General features: G+C 32.6%; 1 protein-coding gene across 1 annotated transcript in view; it reads left to right on the top strand.

Annotated features, from left to right (window-relative positions):
• The window catches only part of Syt7 (Synaptotagmin 7), a 155,699-nt gene that overhangs the window by 53,517 nt on the left and 79,040 nt on the right, over nucleotides 1-23,142 (top strand). Inside the window, exon 2 of the mRNA XM_089647871.1 lies at nucleotides 13,647-13,787. Within this exon, the coding sequence (XP_089503997.1) occupies nucleotides 13,647-13,787 (141 nt within the window). The remainder of the gene's footprint in view (nucleotides 1-13,646; nucleotides 13,788-23,142) is intronic.

Below are 23,142 nucleotides of genomic sequence, written 5' to 3'. Positions count from 1 at the left end.
TCCTGTTACGAAAAAAAATTCTTCTCTCTTGAAGAAAACTCAGTAACAGCGCAACATTGCGCCAAACAAGAGGCGTGCGAGGTTTTTGTTTGATTTTTTTGTGTTTATAGCTGATGTTTTTGTTGAAACGTAAAATGTTACTCGATATTTCGTTGGGTTAGGTTTTTATTAGAATAGCTATTTGATTCAATAGCAATAGAGATAAAAAATTGATATATATTTATTTCGTGGTAGAATTCCATAATAATCATTTACTAAAACAATAATTTAAAACTTTCATTTATCATAAGAAGGCCTCGATAGAATGAAACCCGTTCGTAAAAAAAGTGGATACAAGTTTTTAATTGTTTTAATCGTAGAAATCCAAATTGATAAACTTGACCTAGTATGAAATCTATATATCATTTCTATGAGAAACCACGTGACCATATTTTTGGCACCAGGATGGTTCGGGAACGCTTAGTAATCAGAATCATTTACCATAAAAGAGCGCTCATTGAAATAACCAAACACATAACAAACATTGGAAGAAAAGTAAAGCTTGCCAAAGTTGCAGCGCAGTCTATTTGGATTTGAATGTTCATTTTTAAACGAACCGAATAGCGTAGCACCGCTTAAATTGAGGGAGGTAGGTAAATTATAACACATTTGTCAAAGTGTCTAACTAAATAGAGTAACAATACAATACATTTTGGAAACAAGCCTGAAAATTTTGTGTACCGATTTTGGCAAACAAAAGTTTGTTTTTTTAAGCAGCGTGCAATTGGTGCACCATTGTAAAAAGGACTAATTATTCATAAGCAGAATTTATTTCCGAAGGCCGGATGGTAATGTTGGTATGCAAATTTCGCTATGCGATTTACGAGTATATATACTGTCAAATTCATTTATTGAGAAATCACATAAAGGGGGACGGTCACGTTGCAGCCCATGCTCCGCCCATATTGTTTTGTTTCCCTTTCCCTGATTGGCTGGTGTAATTATTTGAATGTCTATGGTTCTACTGAATTATTAGTGAGAAAAATTGTCAAATCAGTTTAACGTTTGCCGGAAGTGAAAAATTATCATGTACATTAGCGGTTAGTGTTGGAATTTGCTCCGAGTTTCAAACCAATTATAATTAATATAGAGTAACTGATTTAGAATATAGATGGCGCTAGTTTACACCTTATTTAAAGGCAGCGAACTCCGATTGTATTTTGCTATCCGGCTCGATGTATCAAATGTTTAAAATTGGGACTTAAATAACATAATTTCGCTGCCTTTAAAGAAGGTGTAAACTAGCGCCATCTATATTCTAAATCAGTTACTTTATATTAATTATAATTGGTTTGAAACTCGGATCAAATTCCAACAGTTAGATTATTCATTATTTTTTAATCATTCTTGTTCTATGTACCTGACCACAAGTATGCTTGCTGTTCTATGTACATGCAATCTTGAATTTTTCTATGTATTCTTGATTCATTCGTATTCTATTTACTTGACCACAAGTGGTTGTCTACTGACTATGTTTGCCGAAGATCCTGAAAATATTTAATAATTCACGACTCATTTGAAATTGAGCACAAATTTCTCGACGAGTGCTTTCGTTGCATTTAAAGATACACTGTGATTTTTTTTTTCATACCTATAACATATTATAATACAGAAAAACGTTTTTTTTTTTATTTTTCGAAGCTAACTTTGGGATTTTTTTCTATTGAGAGAATTTCAAATAATTACCACTTCGGCATAACAAATTTATAGATATTAGCTTCAAAAATAACTTTTTTTTATTTTGGAACTTAAAATCTTAAAGAGTTAAAGAGAAACATGTAATAAATCGGTAGAATTTTGGAATGCAGCAGTTTAAATTTGGTATTGTTTGTCTAGGTATTTTGAAGCTATATAATTTTTTTTGTAATGACCGTGCAACGGTTCCAAATTAGATTTAGAAAATAAAAGTTCTATCATATTATCATGATCGCACAGCCGAAATTGAAAAAAAACGTAATTTAATATGATATTTCGAAAACTGTTCAAAATGATTTTACAGATGTCTGCTAAAAGTATTAATGTTAGCATAGGATGTGAATTTAGTTTGAACAATAATAAACTATTATTTTTTTTTTTTACGAAATCGAAAATCTTTTACAAATTAATTTAACGATTGAAAATTTAATAAATATCATCTAATGCTTTTGATACGTTATTCAAAGAAATTTTATTCAATTAACCCTTCAGTATAATGTTTTACTTAGGTTTACGTAATAAGCAAACAATTGCATGCGACTTTATTTCGTTCCAATTTTAAATAAATAAACGAAGTATAAGGGTTAAAAAGGAAGCAGAAGGAGTAAGTTAGTGGTGAATACATAAGAAGATTCAGCAGTAGTTATGTTAATTTAACGCTAATAAATTTAACGGTGTTTTTGTAAATCCTTTTTGTATCTAAACTTATACACTCGGTCCACATCTGCTCATATAGTAAGCTGTTGTATAATATACTTGGCGGGGTGAAAAAAAGGGAAGGATAAAGGAACAATGCCTATTTATAAATTGTCTTGATTATTTGTTTAATAAGACATGCATGGTGCATTATGATACAAGTGATGAAGTATATTAAATGATGCATGGTTAAAGGACCTATTACGTAGTTCTATACAATATCAGTAATTTCGCCTGGAGTGAGAACGGTTCTTAATCTTCAATAATGAATATATAACTACCTATGTTCGAGGAACGAAAAAGGGTTGGGTTGGGATAGCCGTACTTTAAAGGGCTATTCAATACAGATAAAGCATGGATGAAGCCTATGGCTTATGACAGGCGAATGCGAAAACACAATTCGTAAGGTTAATTCACAATCAACTTACCGGGTGGCGAATGAAATCTGCATCTCGAGAATCATCTGTCAGCACTGGAACGGTGATCGTTGTACGGTAGGACTCGTTATTTGTTTGGATTGCGATAAAATACGTACCGATAAATAACCGGCGATAGTATACACATTGGTTTTGATAGGACGAACGTTTTTTTGTGCGATTGTGCGGCTCACGGCACTCCGTGGTTATAGCTGACGTGTGTGAATTTAAACTACACAGTTCAAATTCTGACCATACTATTGGTTAGCACACGGCCTGTCAAAAGCAAACGGCGTGACGGAACAACCTAATAACAATGAAAAGGAAAATGTGTGGAGAGATATAGACAAATTTTCAAATCAAGAATTATGTGGTCACGAATTTTTATTGACTATTAATAAAAATACAATGAAAAATTATATAGTTGTAAAATAATTAATTATATATAATAAGTTAGTTTTGTATGTTAGCAAGGAATGATGAAACATGTCTAAGTGTAGTAATTTTTCGTAGTGGGCATAATGTGTTTTGACTGCGCGAGCGATTGGTGAGCTATAATGTTATGATGCAGGGCTCGACTCCTTTTGTTTTAATATTTTATTCATTAATTTATTCTGCATCATCACATTTATCCTCGCCGATTCTCTAACCTAGTTAGGAACTGGGCGATTGTCGCTGGTATTGGTTTTGGTAAAATTTCGAATCATAATTTAAAATTTAAAATCTGTACCGGGCGGAAACAGAAAAAAACAAAACACTTCCTTGCCTGCAGAGAAATCAAGCAGTGGGCCTGATCTCTCGGCAGACGACAGTCACAGTTTTCCGGAGTGAAATTGTTTGGGAATGGTTTCACTTTAATCGGAGTTCCGAAGTCTAATTTTATACGCGGAGATTGCATAATAAAATCGTATAAATGGTGTAAAATACGAAGTTCCATAGTGGAATTAGTTCGGTGGCTCGTTCGAATATTGTAACCACGCGGCATCATGAATCGCAAACGGAGTCAGAAGTGTTATCGGGTGTGATCTGTTTGAATCCGACCCATCCTTTATGGGATGAAGAAGCCAGTGGCTTAAAATATTGTGCCCGGTTCCCGGATACCTAAGGATAGTATTCTTTCTCGCGGTTTGGCACTACGTCGACCGCATTTTCACCAGGGCCGTGTGGAGGCCTATTTTTCCTTACATAAAGGGAATCCTCGCCAGGATACACGGATGCGACCGCGGGCACCGGATACCTCTTCCTCAGTCGCCAGATTACACAGTTCCAGCAACGGACAGTCGCCAGGAGGCGGAACTGAATCTTCCTCTTGCTCCGGCTGGAGTCCCTAGGAGCTCAGCCTGAGGAGGTGCTGCTCCAGCTCGAGTAGGATGTTACTTAATTAGCTAGATAGATAAAGCGTGGTCGGAACCTTGGGGGTAAGCTTATATCTAACTTTTATTATATTGTTTTCGTTATAACTCACACGGTAGAGTGTATAGACTTATATTGTATTCGAAATAATATACAGTAATGTTACTCTAAACCTTCTTTCCTTGACTCTAAAGTACACATTGTAACCTGACACATTTCTGGTTTCGAACCCAACCCCCTGAGAACCCTGGGATCACAAACATTCTTGTGGGTATCTAACCCTCAAGAATTGGCGCTTCCAGTACTGGATAAAGTTTGTGATTCCACATTCATTATTATAACCTAAAATGTCTGGTGAGTATTGTAGGCTGCACGTAGCAAGTAACCATAGCAACAACTCTATGTAGCAATTAGCTATATTGGGACGGGTTGTTTCACAGAATTTTAAATATTCATCAACTTTCAAAGATGATTTTTAAATTCCCTAAAATTTTTATTCAAGTTCTGTTATTATTTCAGTTCTGTCAAGCAACTGACCTATAATGATATAATAACAGAATTTGAATAGGACTTTCACAGAACCCGAAAATGAACGTTGAAATTTGATGAATTTTTTAAGAGATAATTTATGTAAGTGAATTTGGAACATTTAAACCAATGATGGATAGCAATTCGGGACTAACTGATTTATTGCTAGGCAGATTAAAAAAAAATGTTATTTTACGTACAGTTCGCATAATAAGTATCAGTATATGTATGGGTTAGTATGAGTGTTTTGTGAACACCTTACTACGATAACCCGTTCTTATGTTTTAGGAAAAGTTTTATAATGCCGTCATAAGTAAAAACACAGCATCGTCCTTGAAATTCTCAAGGAGGATACTGTGGTTTCTCCCGTGGCGGCAGTATTGTTTTCATAATAGGTTAATAGTCGTGACGTCATAATATTACATATTACATAGACAAAATTTAGTGTTATGTAGAAAACATAGATGTACGTCTTTTCGTGAAGTTAGCATATCAGTTATAGCTGACGGCCGGCATAGTCCAGTGGTAACGCATTGGACTGCCATTCCGAAGGTTGCGGGTTCGAACCCGGCGTGCGCAAATAAATTTTATTTGATTAATTTGTGTTATTTCACAATTAATTAATTAAAATAATATAAAGTATATTTGCGGCACGTTCCAGAGTGGAAGATACTACCAGTATCGCCCTGGTGTAAGACCACCATTCAGAATTGAAACGTTGCTCCAAATGGCTTTAGCCGTGTTTAGTGACTAGATCTGAATAGCCAGGTACTTCCCCACCTTCCTCTTTCCCTTCCCCACTTACCTTCAGCCTCACAACATCCCCCAATTGGGGATGCCATAGTCTCACTGGCTCCAGACGGGAGCAGTTGGGACTCTTGTGAGGTATTCGCTGTAAAAAAAAAAAAAAGCTTTGTTTCAAAAAATCATTCTATATACTTTCTACTAAATTTATATACACCTGTGTATTTCAATTTATACCTTGTATTTGAATAAATAATATGGTATGATTTTTACCCAAAACAACATAATATATATTAGTGAGACTTGCACGCCACTGGTTCTTTATGTGTATTATGTTAATACTATAGTTTATCTCGCTTTTTATCTATTAACTTTTTATCATAATACAACCACGCCTCTGGCTTTGGATCTGTTAGCTTTAAAAAATTGTATTAAACAATTTGAGCGATATTTTTCACATTTTATTTTATCCGAGTGTTTTTAAACATGGGTTTTCAGTTAGGCGGTACTCAAGTCATAAAAGAGTGATAAGGATTACTGGTGGGTACGTTTAGGTAGAATATACCATATGAGCCTTTTGCTGGTAATCTATTCAAAGAAATCATATATTATTTTGTACCGTATTGAAGTCGCTAAATAAATAATTAAAAGCGTATTTTCCAGGCAAGTTTTTTTTTTTTTTTTTTTAAATTGAGTCCTCAACCAATAGGTATATGACACCTAGATTGATAAAAAAATTATGATGTGGATCGACCTAAATATGGGAAAGACAGGAAAATAGTGAAAATGTTCACATTCTTGATTTTCTCTCCTGTTTAGCAGTCACAGCTAAAACCAAAAAATGTTTAATTTCAAGAACATGTTTTGCTTTGTTCATGCTTTGATCTTTTGCAAGCTTTTTCAAGTTTTTATTTATTTTTACACCTTACTTTTATCACTTTCATCAAGTGGTTCACTGCATTTGGTGACTTAGCAGGGGTGCCCGGGTTCATGGGGGTGAGGTTTGTCTAGATCTTGACGGCGGATGCATTTGCCCACCTGCAGCGCAGACTGGCTGAAGGAGACCTTTTGACCTCTCATGCCGGACTCTCTCTCTACCCATTATCTTGCACCGCAGTGGGAGGGATAGACTCATACGTCCGTCACTTCTGGTCAATATGTCCAGATGTGAGTGGGTAGCCGTGAACCCCTCCTCATGCCTTTTCCTTCCCAGATCGTTCTCTTCTTCCTTTCCCTAAAAATATTCTCCCCACAGTATCCCCAAATATAACATAGGCCTTAGGGAATTAAAGCCTCCTTTGTGGAGCTAATTAAAAAAAACAGACGTTTTTAATAATATACCTTAATGCATCGTTTGTCAAACTGGGGGCACGACCCCCAAGGGTGTTGCGATCTACTATAAGGGGGTCGCAGTCCGCCAAAAAAATAAATCACGTATTCCCTGTCATTAAATAAGGGGCCGTTCAAGTATTATGTAAGCACTATAGGGGGGCAGGGGGGTCTTTGCTTTGCTTATTTTTGATCACATGGGGGGGTGGGGGGTCGAGATAGTGATTACGTCAGCACTGCTCAGCAGTAATTTTTTTTTACACATTGGCAACCCACACATTGTCTATGTTTGAAAACCGAATACATATTCGGGGATTCCCACAAATAATTAATACGTTTAGGTACTCGCTTAAAAAACAGAATACATTAACAGAAAAATGCATATAGGTGCCAATTTTTACGTAAGCATGGGAGGGGGGGGGTAAGAGCTTTGCTTACTTTTGGTGACGAGGGGGAAGAGGGGGTAAATAATTGTAATAAATCTGCTTACGTAATTCTTGAACGGCCCCTAATGAGTTTGAAGTTATAATCAAGTTTTCTATGCAACTACTTCCTTTTTTCAGATACAAGATATTCTATACGTGGATTGACATTTGAAACGCACATAAATTATTAAATTATTTTCAAATGATACCAACAAGACGACGAAGTCGCTATATACGAGAAATCTTCTTCGTACAAGTAAAGAAGTGGTACCTAAATAAGATCCGCGTTTCAAATCATCCGTTACTTTGCTTCCGTATTAATATTGTCAAGCCACAACTTATTTTAAATTTTTAGATAAAATTCTGGTTGTAGAATTTTGTCATCCGATATTTAAATTTGTCAGTTGTGAGTCTTCCAAATTCCACACATTATTTTCCAGTTACTAATGTGAAATTTTGATGAACTTATATTAATTTACTTATTTAATATGTAGTGAGGAGGTCGAAAAAGTTTGAGAAACAATGATCCAGTCAACGATGAAAATAAATCCCATTCTTGTAAGTTTTTAGATTCTCACGGCCAAAAGCATTTTTGTTGTTTGTTTTTGGGGTGTTATGCCGTGTTGCGCTAACTCCTTCTTTAGCCGACGTTTCGGACAGCGTTGCAGTGTCCATCATCAGGGCAGATCCTGTAGATCCGAAGATGTGTAAATTTTGATTGTCGAGTTTGTGCTTATTTATTTGTGGCCTGGGCCCATCCAAGTGCGAAATGCCAACGGAAGTGGCGACATCTTGTGGCGAATTCTGAAAGCACAGTATTTATGATAGCCTGGGGCCCATCCAAGTGCGAAATGCCAACGGAAGTGGCGTGAAGTGAAAAAATCCCATTCTTAATCGCTTAGTCACATGAAGAAAAAAAAGTATTTCTAAATAATTAAGAATCTCTTCAAATTATTGGTAATCCGATTAAAAGCGGAATTACATGACCTTAACGAATGAAATAATAGGTCTCCTGGTAAACTTTTAGTAAAATACGAATATGTACGATTATCACGATGTCGGAGCACGTGTTCATAAAAATCCGAATATTTTCGCAATTATAGATTTCGAGATTCTTAATAAATTTGCAATACTCATTTAACTATGTGTATGCAATCAAAAGTGCAACATAACAAGAAGCTACAAGCCCAAAACGTGTATATTCTTGGTATACCTTATGTTTAAGGTAATATGCATTAAAGTCGCTTGACAAACGGAGTCTAGAAACGTTCGATTTCAAGCACAAAACTGTTTTTTTATTTATTTTTTAAATAATTTTACAAGAAAACAAAAAAGTTAATCAAGTGAAACTGTCACAGATAATCTTAGCTATAATACTGTATTTTTTAAAAGATGTTTCCTTTACGCGTTCATACATTTCTATTGAAAAAAAAAAGTTTTAGTAGTTTACATTTATATTTTTAATTGAGTAATTTGTTATTTTATTTACATTTTACTCAAGCGAAACGATAGGAAAATCTTCAATTTATCTAAAACATATTTTTGGTATTCATAGTGTACACCAATTCATTATAAAGATTAATCAAAATAGTGATTTAGCATTAAGCTTCGCCTTAGGATCGACATTACATTGTAACCTTACTAGCAAACATTTTCGTCGTAATGTTAAAAAACTTAGACCAATTATTTGCCATTTTGAAATTTTTTAGGATTTATACTTTTATATACTAAAAAGGTTGAGAAACAATTATAATATACATAATAATTTTTTATATAAAAAAGGTCAATAATAATGTAATCACTTCAGACTTCATTGTATAGATGACGATTTGTATCGAAATGCAAGGTGTTAAATTGATTTTATTCTTACACTAATTACATAAAAACAGTACTAAAGTACATTTATGACCAAAAAACTAAATTTCAACAAACACACACTAACAATATTACACCAGTAAGACGACATAGTAAAAGCATTTCATAAACAAAATTATAAATGAATTAAAGAACAAACAAAAATTGTTAAAGCAATTACCTACATAGTATACATATCACACACAACTGGACTAATAATTACATACATGTTGCTTAATTTTTATAACAACCTTAATCATTTTAATTTCTTTACTTTATTTAATTTTATTTCTTTTAATTTTTTAATATTTATTTAAATTCGTTATATTTAACATTATTTCAATACAACTAATTTTATTTATATCCAATTTTTCACATGAAATTGTAAAATGGTGGCGCCAGCACGGGTAACCACTTAGTGAGGCTCACATTACCAAATAATATTTTACTAAAACAAAATTCTAATGTATCATTTATTAAAAAAAGCTTTCAGGGCATTGATTTCGTGTTTTAACTCTGGAAAAGTTTGAAATGAGAATTTGAAATCACACTAAAGTGTGCAAAACCGACTGCTTCACCAAAAATGTACCAAAAACTCGGCTCCCCAATTGGCTTGTGAATATTTAAGGCTAGTGAGATTGCGCCACTGTCAATTGATAGTACGGTCGGGGAGGAAGTAAATATTGAAACTAAAAATCGATATTTTATATGGCTGTACCTACCAGAAAATTGATGGCATCTCGACAAGTGTTAAACTAGGTATAATCTATATTTATATTTTACCATTTCCATTCCGCCGATTTAACTGCACTGACAATACCTATAACCCAACAGTCCTAACACATCGCCTTTGATAATATTTTCATAAGACCGACGCTTTACAAAAATACAAATCATAATACTATTATTGATTACAGTGATCACCTAGCTAGGCATCTACTGATTGTAACAAGGTGCGCCAAAATTTCACCCATGCCAGGAGCTGTTTGGCTTAGGGCCGGCCTTGCCGGTCTTTATACTGTGCGGATAGGGACTCTCTTCGCGAGGTGTTCGAGGTTCTCCCTGTTACTCTCACGAAGCCGAGGAGTTATAAGTTATCTAGTAACATTGTGCAACTACTTTGCAACAACATGTGTTAAGCTATTGCGAAAGTAAAGCGACATTCGCTTTGATGGGTTGCCGCCTTACTGAAGTTTTGTATTAATTTATGGGTTCTTCGAGCAAGTGGATGAGTTTGTGTACTTCTGGAAACATGTTTCCGAGAGATGGGGAGGCTAATGGGGATATTGACGTAGTGGAGAATCCAGAAAATAAGATTAATTGGGAACTGAATGCAGTGCGAGGATAAAAATCCACTAGCGGAATTTTGATACCGATCCTGAGTAAGGCAGTATTGCAAGGAACTTGCAGAGGAAGGACGAGAAATGATCGTATTTCGTAACATGAGATACCTGCGGTGGTTAAATATTTAGTAAAACCATGTAGGTACTGGCTCGAAAAAAATTAAGATTTCTGTTATACGAGTGACAAATTCTCTCAGTTTCACCCTCGTGAAAGACCACCAGCCAGAATCTAAACGTTGTTGCTTGAAATGGCTTTGGACAGGTACTTCCCAGTCTTCCTATACCCAATCGTCTTCCTCTCATCATTCTCTTCAGCCTCACAATATACACGAATTAAGAATGGCATAGTCCCACTGGTTCCAGATAGATGCAAGCAGTTGGAATTCTTGTGAATAATTCAAAAAAAAATTAGTTTACTATGAGCGTGATGAAAAAATAAATAAAACAACACGTAGACGTATGTAAGTAAATTGATATACGAAATGAGATTGTTATTCATTTAACGCAATGTTTATAAAAATCAAGTTTTTTTACTAAAATAAACATATTTTTATGAATTATTGTGATTAAGATATTATTTAAAATGCAATAAGACTTTTTTTTGGTTTGACTTAGGATTGAACCTTTCTCCTCGGGAACCGACTAAAATGAGTGAACCGAAGTCCTGATTGGATGGTACAAAGATTTATATTAACTGTAGTGATTTTGTATAATGTCATCCATTTTCAGAGAAATACGTATGTGGCGCGTGTGGGTGCATGAGTGCCACCAAACAGTTGACATAATGCGTTATCATCGACATAAAGTACTGCCCAGTTTTAGCTCGATCGGCCGTCGGAAAGTGGGTTAATTTCCACATCCAAGATAATTCCTTCATTCATTCATACATTCAATCCAGAAAACAAAATTGAAATTCAAGCGGGTGTATTTAAAATTAAATTAACTAAAAAAAATACCAATTACCAAACCAATTTACTAAAAAGTATATTACGTACCTGATTGAACAAGTATTTACCTGTTATGGAGACCTTTGCCTTGCGTTTGCCCTCAGTATGTAAATACACCTAAGTGGCTCAAAATGAGATTCTGCTAAGTATCTCTGGCAAAATTGGTTCATCACGTAGATAAACTCCGCACGGTGTCTTAATTTCATCAGTGTTTTTAATTAAAACATCAATGTTTACAAAGTGGCGACAATATACTATATTAAGTTTTGGTCTCCTTCGTAGATCCATTCGGAAAGTTAACCAGTCTTTGTTTATCAAACGAACTGAGAAGAACTAAATTTTTATTTTGAAATCTTTACCCTCTGTTGTAGGAGTTGATTTTCTCTTAGCTTTCCACTCAGAAGTAAATTCAAGTGATGGTTAGATTTTGAAAGATATTCAAATGTGCCGAAAGATGTTGAAAACTTTATACACATTAGAAAGTGTTAAGTGATGGTTGGTTTTGGTACCAACCTTTGAAAAGTCCTAAAATATTGTAGAATATTGCATTTGGTTGTAAACTTTCCTTTCAGTGGAATAGGAATTTTGTTAGCTGAGTTCTGTAAGATATTCAAGGCTAGTAAGATAAGATAGATCAGCTAAATTTTTCAGTATTTCTTGAAATTTTTCTCCTCTACATGAAAAGCTTAGATGCAGCTGGGTTCTGAAAGTCTAAATGGTAAAGGTAGTGAAATATTCCGTACGATCCCGAGGTTTTAAAAAGCTTTTCAGTCTGAAAGAAGAGTTCAGTTATTTGGTTTCTAAAAGGTTCTCAACGGTTGAAAGACTCGAAACAACTTAAAGGACTTTAATAATCACAATAGATGTGAAAGATTTTAATTATCCTGAAAGACTTAAAAGTTCTTGATAGATTTTAAAGATCCTCGAGGAATTGAGAGACTCTGAAAGGTTTTGAATGCTTGAAAGACCAGGATGATCCCAAAAGAATTCTGAAAGTCTTCCAGAAAGATCCGTAATAAATCTGAAAGCTCCGGTAGTATCCAGAATATCTACCGTCGTCATATCGCAAAAGCTTTCTAGATTTCATATATTTTACGGTGAAACTTTGATAGTGATCTTCAGAGACCATATTTCTGCGTTGCAGAGCCCGTAAGGCCAAAGTGACAAAGTTTTTTAAACGAACTGTATATTTCTTTCGCTTCGAAATAGGAACGAGAACGTTTATTCTAGTTTAGTTTTATAGAGGATTAGCCAAAGCCTGTTCTTTTCAATTTTTACTGCCTTTAGTGGAAAAGAAGATTCACTGTGAAAGTTTTAATATAGCTGTTCAAGGATTGAGAAAGCTGTCAAAAGAAAAATGGTCAGACTTTTAAATTACATTTTTAATCCTTCAAATTCGCAATTTTATTTTTAACATTCCACTTTCAAAGGTTTTTTTTTCAAATTCAAAATTTTTCATCAGATATCAGAGGACCGCAATCAGAAATGCTATCTCCATTTAGTTTACTTTTGTAAAATAGTATTATAAATGAAGGAAATTTGGCATGAGTTTATTCGCCGCGAAAACTAATAAGATCTATATGACAACTATATATATATCAAGGCATTGTTAGTATTTTATGTGATGTTGTTTTAGGCCTTTAACTATTACACATTTTTTTAAATTTTACTCAACAGACCATATATATATATATAGTTGTGTATCAGATGTATAACATTTAAAACACGTTTATTAGTAAGGGGGGCTATTATTTATCTGTGTTTACATGCTAGGAATGCATGATTTTAAATGAAATGGAAACTGTTTGCCTTTTAAGATTTTTTTTTCATATTTTTACTACAAAACATGGAAAAACTTGAAAATATTTTGTCTTGTTTTTTTACTTGTATTATTGCATTTTTCTTTCAACAAAACGAAGTGTATAATTCTAAAAATTTAGGTTAAATTTATCTTTAAAAGTGTCATTGCTCATCTTAAAGTTTACACTGCGAGAAGATTAACCTGGAAATTTCAGATAGATTCTTATGAAATTTGAATGTTTCAAAAAGCTCGAAGAAAATAGTCCAGAACTCACAATTCAAGACTAGCTGAGAGACAGATTATTTTTTATGCTTTCACTCTAGTCGGGGAAATGTAATCATTAACGCAATCTCCACTGTAGAAAATTTGTTATTAATTTTCACAAATTCTTTGTGATTTTTTGTTCAATGAAATAATGAAAAGGGTGTCTTTAGGGTAATAATGACGAGGATTAACGTTATTTTTGTTCCCAGCAGATGGCATTCCTGCAGAACCGCTCCATATCGCTGGTGGACATGTACATCGACAACTCCGAGCCCTCTGAAAATGTTGGGCAGATACATTTCTCTCTGGAATACGACTTCCAGAACACCACGCTCATTCTGAGGATACTGCAGGTAAGAAATCTGACTAATAATCTTAATAATAATAATAATATTTGGATGATTTCTATAGAGCCGTTTTATATATAAATTTCTATAAATATCTATCTTATTACTAACTACGACTATATACTAGTCAAACTATTATCAATTTATGGCAGTATCAATTTAACAGATTTCATCCACCGGTTTCATCACCAAAACAAAGCTATATGTACAATGCATTTGATTGATGAACCTGCTGGTAGGTTGTACATATTTATTTATAGACCAGAGGGCTTTTATATATAGCTGGTACAATTTTGAAACATGAGAAAGAAATAATAAAAATAAAATTATTTGTAAAATAACATATGCAAGAAACAAAATTAAAAAGAACAAGAACATACATTAAAAAATACAGCGATTTGACTGGTTTATAAAAATACAACTTCCATTTAGGAATAGTGTTTAAATAAATCTTTTACGTAATCCACAAAATTCGCAAAGTTAATATTAAATATATCGACATCACCTAAGTATTGGTTTCCCGTAGTGTGAAACCGTTGTATTGGGGAGTTCGCAATGTAATTGTGCTTATGTGTGTTGCAGTGGAATAGTGTATTTTGTCGTATTGTTATTGTAGGTATTCGTAAGTTTATGAATTGCAGAAGTTCGCAACATTCGAATTTAGAGTTTAGAATTTTGAATAAAAAAGTTAAGTCGTTTATTTTACGCCTGTATTCCAATGTGTGTATTTTTAGAGTATTTAATAAGAAATGATATTGTAAGACTTCTGGTGAGATATTTAATTTAAAATTTATAAAACGTAGATTTTTTTTGTATTCGCTCAATGTTATTAATGGGATATTTTTAAGATGGAGACACAACTACTGAGTTGTATTCAATTATGCTTCTAACTAGAGATATGTATAACAGTTTAATGGCTTGTATGGAGTTAAAGTTTTTAGTTGTTCTTAATAGGAAGCCTAGTGTTTTCATGCCTTTGTTTACATATGTTATTATTATAATTTATTTTCTTTTTATACAGGCAGTACCAAACTAACCTGGTAGGTCACTATAAATGAAGAGAGTTTATTGTTTACTATTTGTGATATTTATATCGTGCCATGATCTCAAAAAGATCGTAATCGACAAAGACGAAAGGAGGAGTTTTTTTTCTGCAAAATTTCTATAGAAAATATCTATTTTTCTAACATAAAAAAATAATAAATTTATCTTTTGTCGTGAAATAATTTACTTGAAAAGTTCTTGCACTTAATTTTTCATCAAACTTTTATTAATAGTCAATTAAAATTCGTGATCTTCGAAGGTACTTCTTGATTTAAAAAAATATTTTCATCTTTCCAATTTTTTTTTAGTATTTATCTTCCTTTGGTTTTTTTTTTATTATTATTGTTACTCATACTTACATCATTAGTAAGGAATAAGAACAATTTTCATCACAGAATAAATTACTAAGGGATTGTATTGGACGTACGTAAAAGGTATCTTAATTGTGTATTACTTAGTACCTTATCACTTAGTAAAGGATGTACGATATGTGCAAATAAATACATAAAAATAAATAATATAAACTCATAACTTGCAATTCAATACATCAGCAAGATACCAGAAAAATATTAAAATCCCAAAATTTAAGCTCACTAAGCTCATTCAAAATACCTATCTTTATCTAGGCATAATTTATTTTAATAACCTTCCATTAAATTTAAAAAATATCGAAAACATTCAGGAATTTCACCTTAAATTGAAAAAATTACCTTAAACTATTATAAGTCCAAAATACGTTCACTTCTTACATCTAGAAGTAGTATTGTTTAAATCTTGTTTTATTTCTAAATAATTTATTTACTTTAATACTAACATATACATAATTGAACAAGAATTCCCTCACCAAACACAAGAGCATTGTCTCTTTATGGTGAGGAAAGGCTATAATTTCTATTGTTTTATATCTCCTTAATATCCTGTATTTATCTGTGTAAAAAAATACATTTTTTCTAATATTAAATAAAAAAAATAAAAAAAAAAACATAGAGTTGGTATCTACCATTATGATTAGTAAGTTTACACGTTTGCCCCGATGATGGACAGTAATTCTGTCCGAAAGTTGGCCAAAAAGGGGGGTAGCGTAACACGGCATAAAAAAATAACCATATTTTTTTGGCCATGAAAATCTCAAATCATATCTTGCAGTATAACTTCAGTAAATTAATTGCCATCATGTAAGACGTTGGAAAACAAAAAGCCGTCGCTGTTTAAAAACTAGGAAATCGTTTATTTTGCCAGAACACCAGTAATTATTTTCAATTTTATATTCGTTTTCCATATTGAATATATTCAAGTTACGCATTATTATCATCTAACCTTACTCAATTTCACTTCAAAGGGCAGGAAACTTTTAATGTAGCTCAAAGTAATACATCTCCCAACATCCAAAATAAATCCATTGATCGATCGTTCGCTAACCTTTACAAGTATTTAGCGTTATATCTTACGCAATGATGGCGCCTACGTTCATTAAATAGTTGTTAAATAAAGTTATGGGCCAAAATAGAACATCCCTAATCTTGAATATTTTGGTAAATGTTCATGATGATTTTAATTAGTGGAAGGTTAGGCAGTTGTGGCTTACGAATTTACCACAGTACTTTAGATGCTATGAAGTAAAAACTTACTAATTTAGCTGTTGAATTTCACCGTATATTAAAGTGTGTTTTGTTTCTAAATAAACCAAATCTATTCGATGGGTTTTTACGTCCACAAATAATGCCCACGAAATGCAGCAAAGCTTTGAGAGTGCTGGGATTGGTACTAAGCAACTCCAGGTATTTTTTGCAGTTTGGCCGCATTTTGTGTGCTATACTCTACTTTAGTGTACTTTACTATAGTTTAGTGTACTGTACTATAGTTTAGTGGGCTATACTATGGTTTAGTGTGCCATACTATAGTTTTGTTCCACATACTATAGTTTAGTGTGCTATACCATAGTTTAGTGTACTATACTATAGTTTAGTGTACTATACTATAGTTTAGTGTACTATACTATAGTTTAGTGTACTATACTATAGTATAGTGTGCTATACCTTAGTTTTGTGTTCTATACGATATTTTTATGTAATATACAATATTTTGCTGTACTATAGTATTATGTTACATACTATAGTTTAGTGTACTATACTATAGTTTAGTGTGCAATACTACATGGTGTGCTATACTGTAGTAGAATTGTAGAGAAAGTAAAAAGGAATTTCCTGAGATATTTATATCTTAGAGACTTGAGGTATTACCCTGGTTTTTTCCATCAGCTTTTTTGTCCGGTATGCTGGGTGTAAACAGTCTCACCGGTAAGCACATAATGTCTGTATTGTTGATATTATACAAAAACTTAACCTCTATTTTCCCGACAACTTCACAAGAACTCTCAGGCACAGGACTTGTTGTTCCGAGATGCAAAAACTAACCTTCCATTGGTAATGCCCCTCGGAAAAATAAGTGTGCTATTAAATAACTTGTTCCCTGAGATATATATTCGTGAAAAAATCATATATTAGTTTTAAACATAACTTGGAGGAAGTGTATTTTTATAAAATTATTATTAACGCCATTACGAATAAAGAATAGTAAAACTACACAATAAACTCACCCTACATCAACTAGTAAACATGCTTTGATTACGTAAATGATGAAATGATTCTCGACTTTGTATATGAGGAAATTGGATAATCTTTTTATTGTAAATTTATCAGACTTGTTTTCATTTATATGAACCTTTTTGCGATGAAAATTTAAAAGGCCTACCTCGTGTATTTTCAGAGTAACGTTGAGAAATATGAAAATATGTTATATTATTATACTAAACGCCGTGGCCCATTTTCATAATCTAATTATATACGGGCTTAGAACCCTCAATTTGTGAAACTGTGGAGGATGCAGACGAATTATATTTAAAATTATATTATAAATAAAAGGCGAGTCCAAATGTGTATACTCAAAAGCAACTGGACAGATTTCGGTTAAAATATCAAAGTATGTTTTATTAGTGCCAATAAAACTAATAAGTGTGTCAACATTGAATGAAATGTTTGCAAAAACATTGTGTTTGAATACAAAAATATGTAAAGACACGCCCTATTTTTTATAGATAACCGGAAATTAAGTTGCCGAAAATTAAATTTATTTGCCTTTTCAATGAACTCTTGAAAAATTACGACATATGCAAAAAATAAATAAATAAAATTCAAACAAAAAAAATACATTTTTCAATAAATCAATTAAAATAAAACCACTTGGTAGCACCTATACCTACACATATTTTATCGCTTTTTCTAAATTGTTCCCAAAACAGTTCAAATTTTGAAAATGAAATTTAGATTCAAAGTAAAGGTTTTAAAGTTCATAGAACCGGAGTTACAAAACAAAATAAAGTTTTAAAGTTCATAGAACCGGAGTTACAAAACAAAATAAGGTTTTAAAGTTCATAGAACCGGAGTTACAAAACAAAATAAGGTTTTAAAGTTCATAGAACCGGAGTAACAAAAGAAAATAAGTAGTTTTAATTCAGTTTGCTTCAAAATGGAAACACTTTTGCAAGAAGGAGTACCCTAATTTTCGTCTAGTGAAAGCATATTCAGCCCTACCAAGTGATACTTCATTACAAAATATGTAAAAAAATAAAGTCTTTCAAAATTTATAAAGTCCTTCGTCAGGTACCTACCTAAATAAGCAATTCAATTTATTTGGTCTAATTCAAACTCATGAAATAATACATTATTATAATAATATTAAAATACGTTTGATATTAAATATGATGAATTGCGATTTAGTATTTGAGAAGTAAGTATAATTTACGTGGACTAGAAATTACAAGCTAATAACCTGGAGGCAAATTGACATATTTAATTTGAAACGAATAATTTACACTAAGGAATTTAAATACACAGTATATTTACACAATGTGCCAGGGTGAGAAACTATTTCAGCATCGCCCTGTTGAGTTCTTATTAGTGTCAATAAAACTTTGGAGGATTGTGATTATCGCCAATTTAAATGCGTTGTTGGCTGAATGATTCTTTGAAATCCAAGGTTGCGTTAGTACCTACTCTCGGTGTGCAATAATGAGAATTCGGATATTTCCAATTTAGTTTTTATTTTAACAAACTCACGTTACAGTAATTTTATGAACAAAAACAGATCGCGTACGCCAGAGGAGATTTTAGGGCTAAACCGTCGGCTAGACCGCTGGAGATAGAATGAATTATTTGCAGCGCGAGGTATCGCGGGCAGGTTTACAATGATACCAGCCCCACAAGAATGTAGGTAAAAGTAATGTTGTCATTATTTTCGGGAGATGTAAACTCCCTATAATTTACCCTACAAAACTAATAAGTGTGTTGAGTGTTTAGATAGAGGTTTGAACGGTAAAAGAATTTGGAAGACATAACACATTATCTGTGCACTGGAATGAGATATGGAATCAATTTACAGTCGTTGTTGTGATTTTTTTAACAATAACAATGTGGTACATTTAGTGAATGGTTAAAAATGTCGGGGATGCCCGTGAAAGACTTAACCCCTCCAGCGTTTAAGGGTCATAGATGACTGGCCGTCCATATTTCATAAATTTATTTTTATCTTTTTTTCTATCATGCGGAAATCCGTAAATTTTTTGATGTTAGAAAGAGAAATAATAATTCTTTCCAGTTTGCTTCAAATATATACTGAATGCCATTAATAAAATCTTAAAAACTGCCAAAAAGAATAATTCATATTTCGATAAAAGTGAAGTTACAGTTTTCTTACAAATTAAAAACGTGTTTTCGAAATTTCGAGTTCTCTCAATTTTTCTACGATTGGAATTTAAAATGTGGTTAGCCTTTGTCACAACATTTTTGACGTTTGATAGTTCAAATTTTACTATGTTAAAATATTAAATATTAATGTTTATTTTAAATGTATAAATTAAAAAAATATAATTTTTAAAAAATTAATATCAAACTGGACAAAAATGTTGATTTTTTTTTTCAAATCAATAGATGCCGCACATTAAAATAAAATAAGATATATTTATCTAAGACACTCTAAATATGACCGAATGAGATAGGGTCCCATTAGCTCATTTGTTAGAGCGGTTCCCCGGCAGGGCAAGGGTCCTGTTTTCGAGTCCTAGATATGACGGTATCTTTTTCTGATTTTTCTGTTTCTAATATTCGTTCAGGTATCGCTTATATTCAAAAGTGTTTCAATAATCAAAAATGTTGAAAGCACTTAAGGGTTAATTTAGGGTCGAATTAAAGTCGATTTAATGTAGTTTTTTAACGGTAAAACAGTGAATTTCATGATACTGCATGAAGTTAATGGTGTAAAAAGTCGAGGACGCCCGAGGAAAACATAAATCTAATAATTACAAGTACTAAAATGAGGCGTACGTCATGAAAGAAGAAAAGGGTGTAAGGAGAGAATGTATGATGTTGAAGTGAATGTTAGAAGAAGTTGGAATGGAACGATTAAGAGAAACAAACTACTTAAAAAGTAAACTTTAACAATTCTTTACTTCAATATTATTTTCACCTTTAAAGTGCAACCAGTATTCAGGTACACCAGGAATTCACAACATAATAACTTCACTCCAAACGATTTAAAACATCGAATAACGCCGGGTACACGTCAGAATGTTATAAATAAACGCGAGATATTCTGCTCGTAGAAATGTTGGTCCCTGATCTTTGAATTAGTATCCGTCATGTTTATTGACGTTAGCCCAATCATCTATTTAAATAACATACCCTTTCAGGAACTATAATAAGAGCCTTCTGCTCATCGAGTAGGCAAATTGGCATCATAACTGAAACTAATGTAATGTTTGCATTTCTTCTTCTGTTCTATTAATTTCCCCTAGTTAATTCCTTTCCATTTCCGTCCATTGAGATTCGAAATGTCCGTGAACAATTTTGATTACATTATCTAATTCAAGGAACTTTCTCTAATTTCATCCAGTTGTAGGATTTGACCAGTGGTGGTGCGTGACCAATCTCACTGGGAGTTCAATCGGGAAAGGGAGAAAAAAATTCCCTCATATACATGAAAAAATCTTATGTTGGTATTTTCGTTGTTACATATATTTTTCCTTAGATCTAAACGAATCTCATCGCATCAATGCACAAGAGATTAGTGACCTAAGGACAAAATACAATTCAGCAATTCCTTAACGTAAGTGGATAAAGAATATAATGTCGAAGGTAACAAGAAATGGTAAATCACAATTTATACAAGGAAACGTCTTTGTATACAACATAAGAATTTTGTATATAAAACATGGTTAGTCACAATTTATGCAAGAAATTGTCTTTGTATACAATTTAAGAATTTTGAATACAAAAAACTGTCTTCATATACAATATAAGAATTTTGCATTAAAAAAATAACTTTTTTCAATAACCCAGTAAAACCCAAGATTTGCACGTCTACCGCTCTGGCGCCACTAGTATTCTTCTGTGAACGATTTCTTAAAGCAGAAAGACTCATAGTCTCTGACATTCATAACGCACAAATAGAATTTATTTAGGACTCCGCTCATGGGCAGTAAAATCCCGACAAGAAGATTTGTGATAAGAAATTTTAATAGCGCTTGTTGAAACTGTGGTAAAATTTTTATTTGGATTTTATTTTTTTTTATTTTTTTATTAATTATACCCGCTAAACTGCTCAAGCAGTTTGTCAGCAGGTCAGTTTAACATAATATATTATCAAAGCATACAAAAAGCGAGAAATCACAATATTTAAAATATATACAGAAGAATTTAAATAAGAACTTAAATAATCACAAAAACAGAGCCATACATAAAAAAGAAACAATAAAAAGAAACTTTTAACTTACTACAATACAAAATAATAAAATACAAAGACAGTCAGTTGTAACACAGGCAAATTACTCATATTCATATGTATATTTATATATATGCATAAGATTATAAACAATATCAGTATAAAAAAGCTTGATCTATTAACCATTTTTTAATTTTATTTTTTAATTCGGGGGTGCAATTTGATTGAATTTTTATGTCTATTGGAATCTTATTAAATATGGTAGGCACAAGATAAGAGAAAGTCCGTTGTCCGTATTTATTTATAATTTTCGGAATGGACATACCTTCATTTCTATTGAATCTTGTGTCATATGCATGATCTACTTTTTCTTTGTATATTGAATCTGACGTTATGTTTTGACATATAATTTTTAACCATAATATTCCTCGAACAGATAATACGTTAACTGACTCATATAATAATTTTATATCTCTTCTTTGTGCATAAATACGTTTGTTTACCAAAAGCTTAGTCATGGAGTTTTGAATTGATTGGATGTAACCTATATTTGTCTTGCAGGAGTTTCCCCATGAGGTTATTCCGTATCTGATTGTAGATTCCGCTAGTGACAAATAGATTATTTTTAACGTACTTATAGGCATAAAATATTTAATTTTGTAAATTCGCCCCGCAATAGCTCGTAGGCGTTTGCATATGTTGCTAACGTGTGTATCCCATTTCATATGCGCATCTACAGTTATCCCCAAATATACATAAGTTTGTACCAGTTCAATGGTTCCACATTTACAGGACTGTGAAGAATTGTGTATACACTCAGATGTATGCGACTTTATTATAGGCGTGATGGTGTATTTGGCATGTGGAGATCGTATATGCATCAATTTAGTCTTTTTGGAATTTATTATTAGGCCGGCATCATGTGACCATTTCTGTAAAGAAAAGAAATCATGCTGCATGAGTTTTATTGCAATAGATAAATCTTCATGCGAAATGACTAGCGCCGTATCATCAGCATAAACGTAATGCTTAACAAAGGTGAAAATTTTATTCATGAGTGAAACAAATATTATGTATAATGTTGGCCCGAGAATTGACCCCTGCGGGACTCCTGTTGACATATATTTAGCTTTGCTGTAAGTTTGAAAGAGTTTAACTTTAATTTGTCGATTGGTTAAATAGTTTTTGAGAAGTTTTAGTAATTTTCCCCTAATTCCTATCGCCTCCAATATCTGTAATAGTTTTTTCGGATCAATAGTATCAAACGCTTTAGAGTTGTCTATGAATAATACAAGAATATGTTTTTTATCATTGAGTTCTTGATTTACGTAATTGGAAAAGTCCTGTAGTAAAATTTCTGTGCTTTTATTTTTTTGAAATCCGTATTGGTTTCGATCAATAATGGAGAAACTTTCTAGGTATTTTATTAAATTTACGGGGATGTATTTTTCTAGAATTTTTTCAATTGCTGGCAATATACTGATAGGTCTATAATTTTCCATTTCAGTGTGCTTTCCCCCTTTGTATATTGGCCTAATAATGC

The sequence above is a fragment of the Hesperophylax consimilis genome, chromosome 27, assembly GCF_061612785.1.
Source record: "Hesperophylax consimilis isolate HC1 chromosome 27, BYU_Hcon_1.0, whole genome shotgun sequence".
In the NCBI taxonomy this organism is placed as follows: Eukaryota; Metazoa; Arthropoda; class Insecta; order Trichoptera; family Limnephilidae; genus Hesperophylax; species Hesperophylax consimilis.
This window is presented reverse-complemented; position numbering and strand designations above follow the sequence as displayed.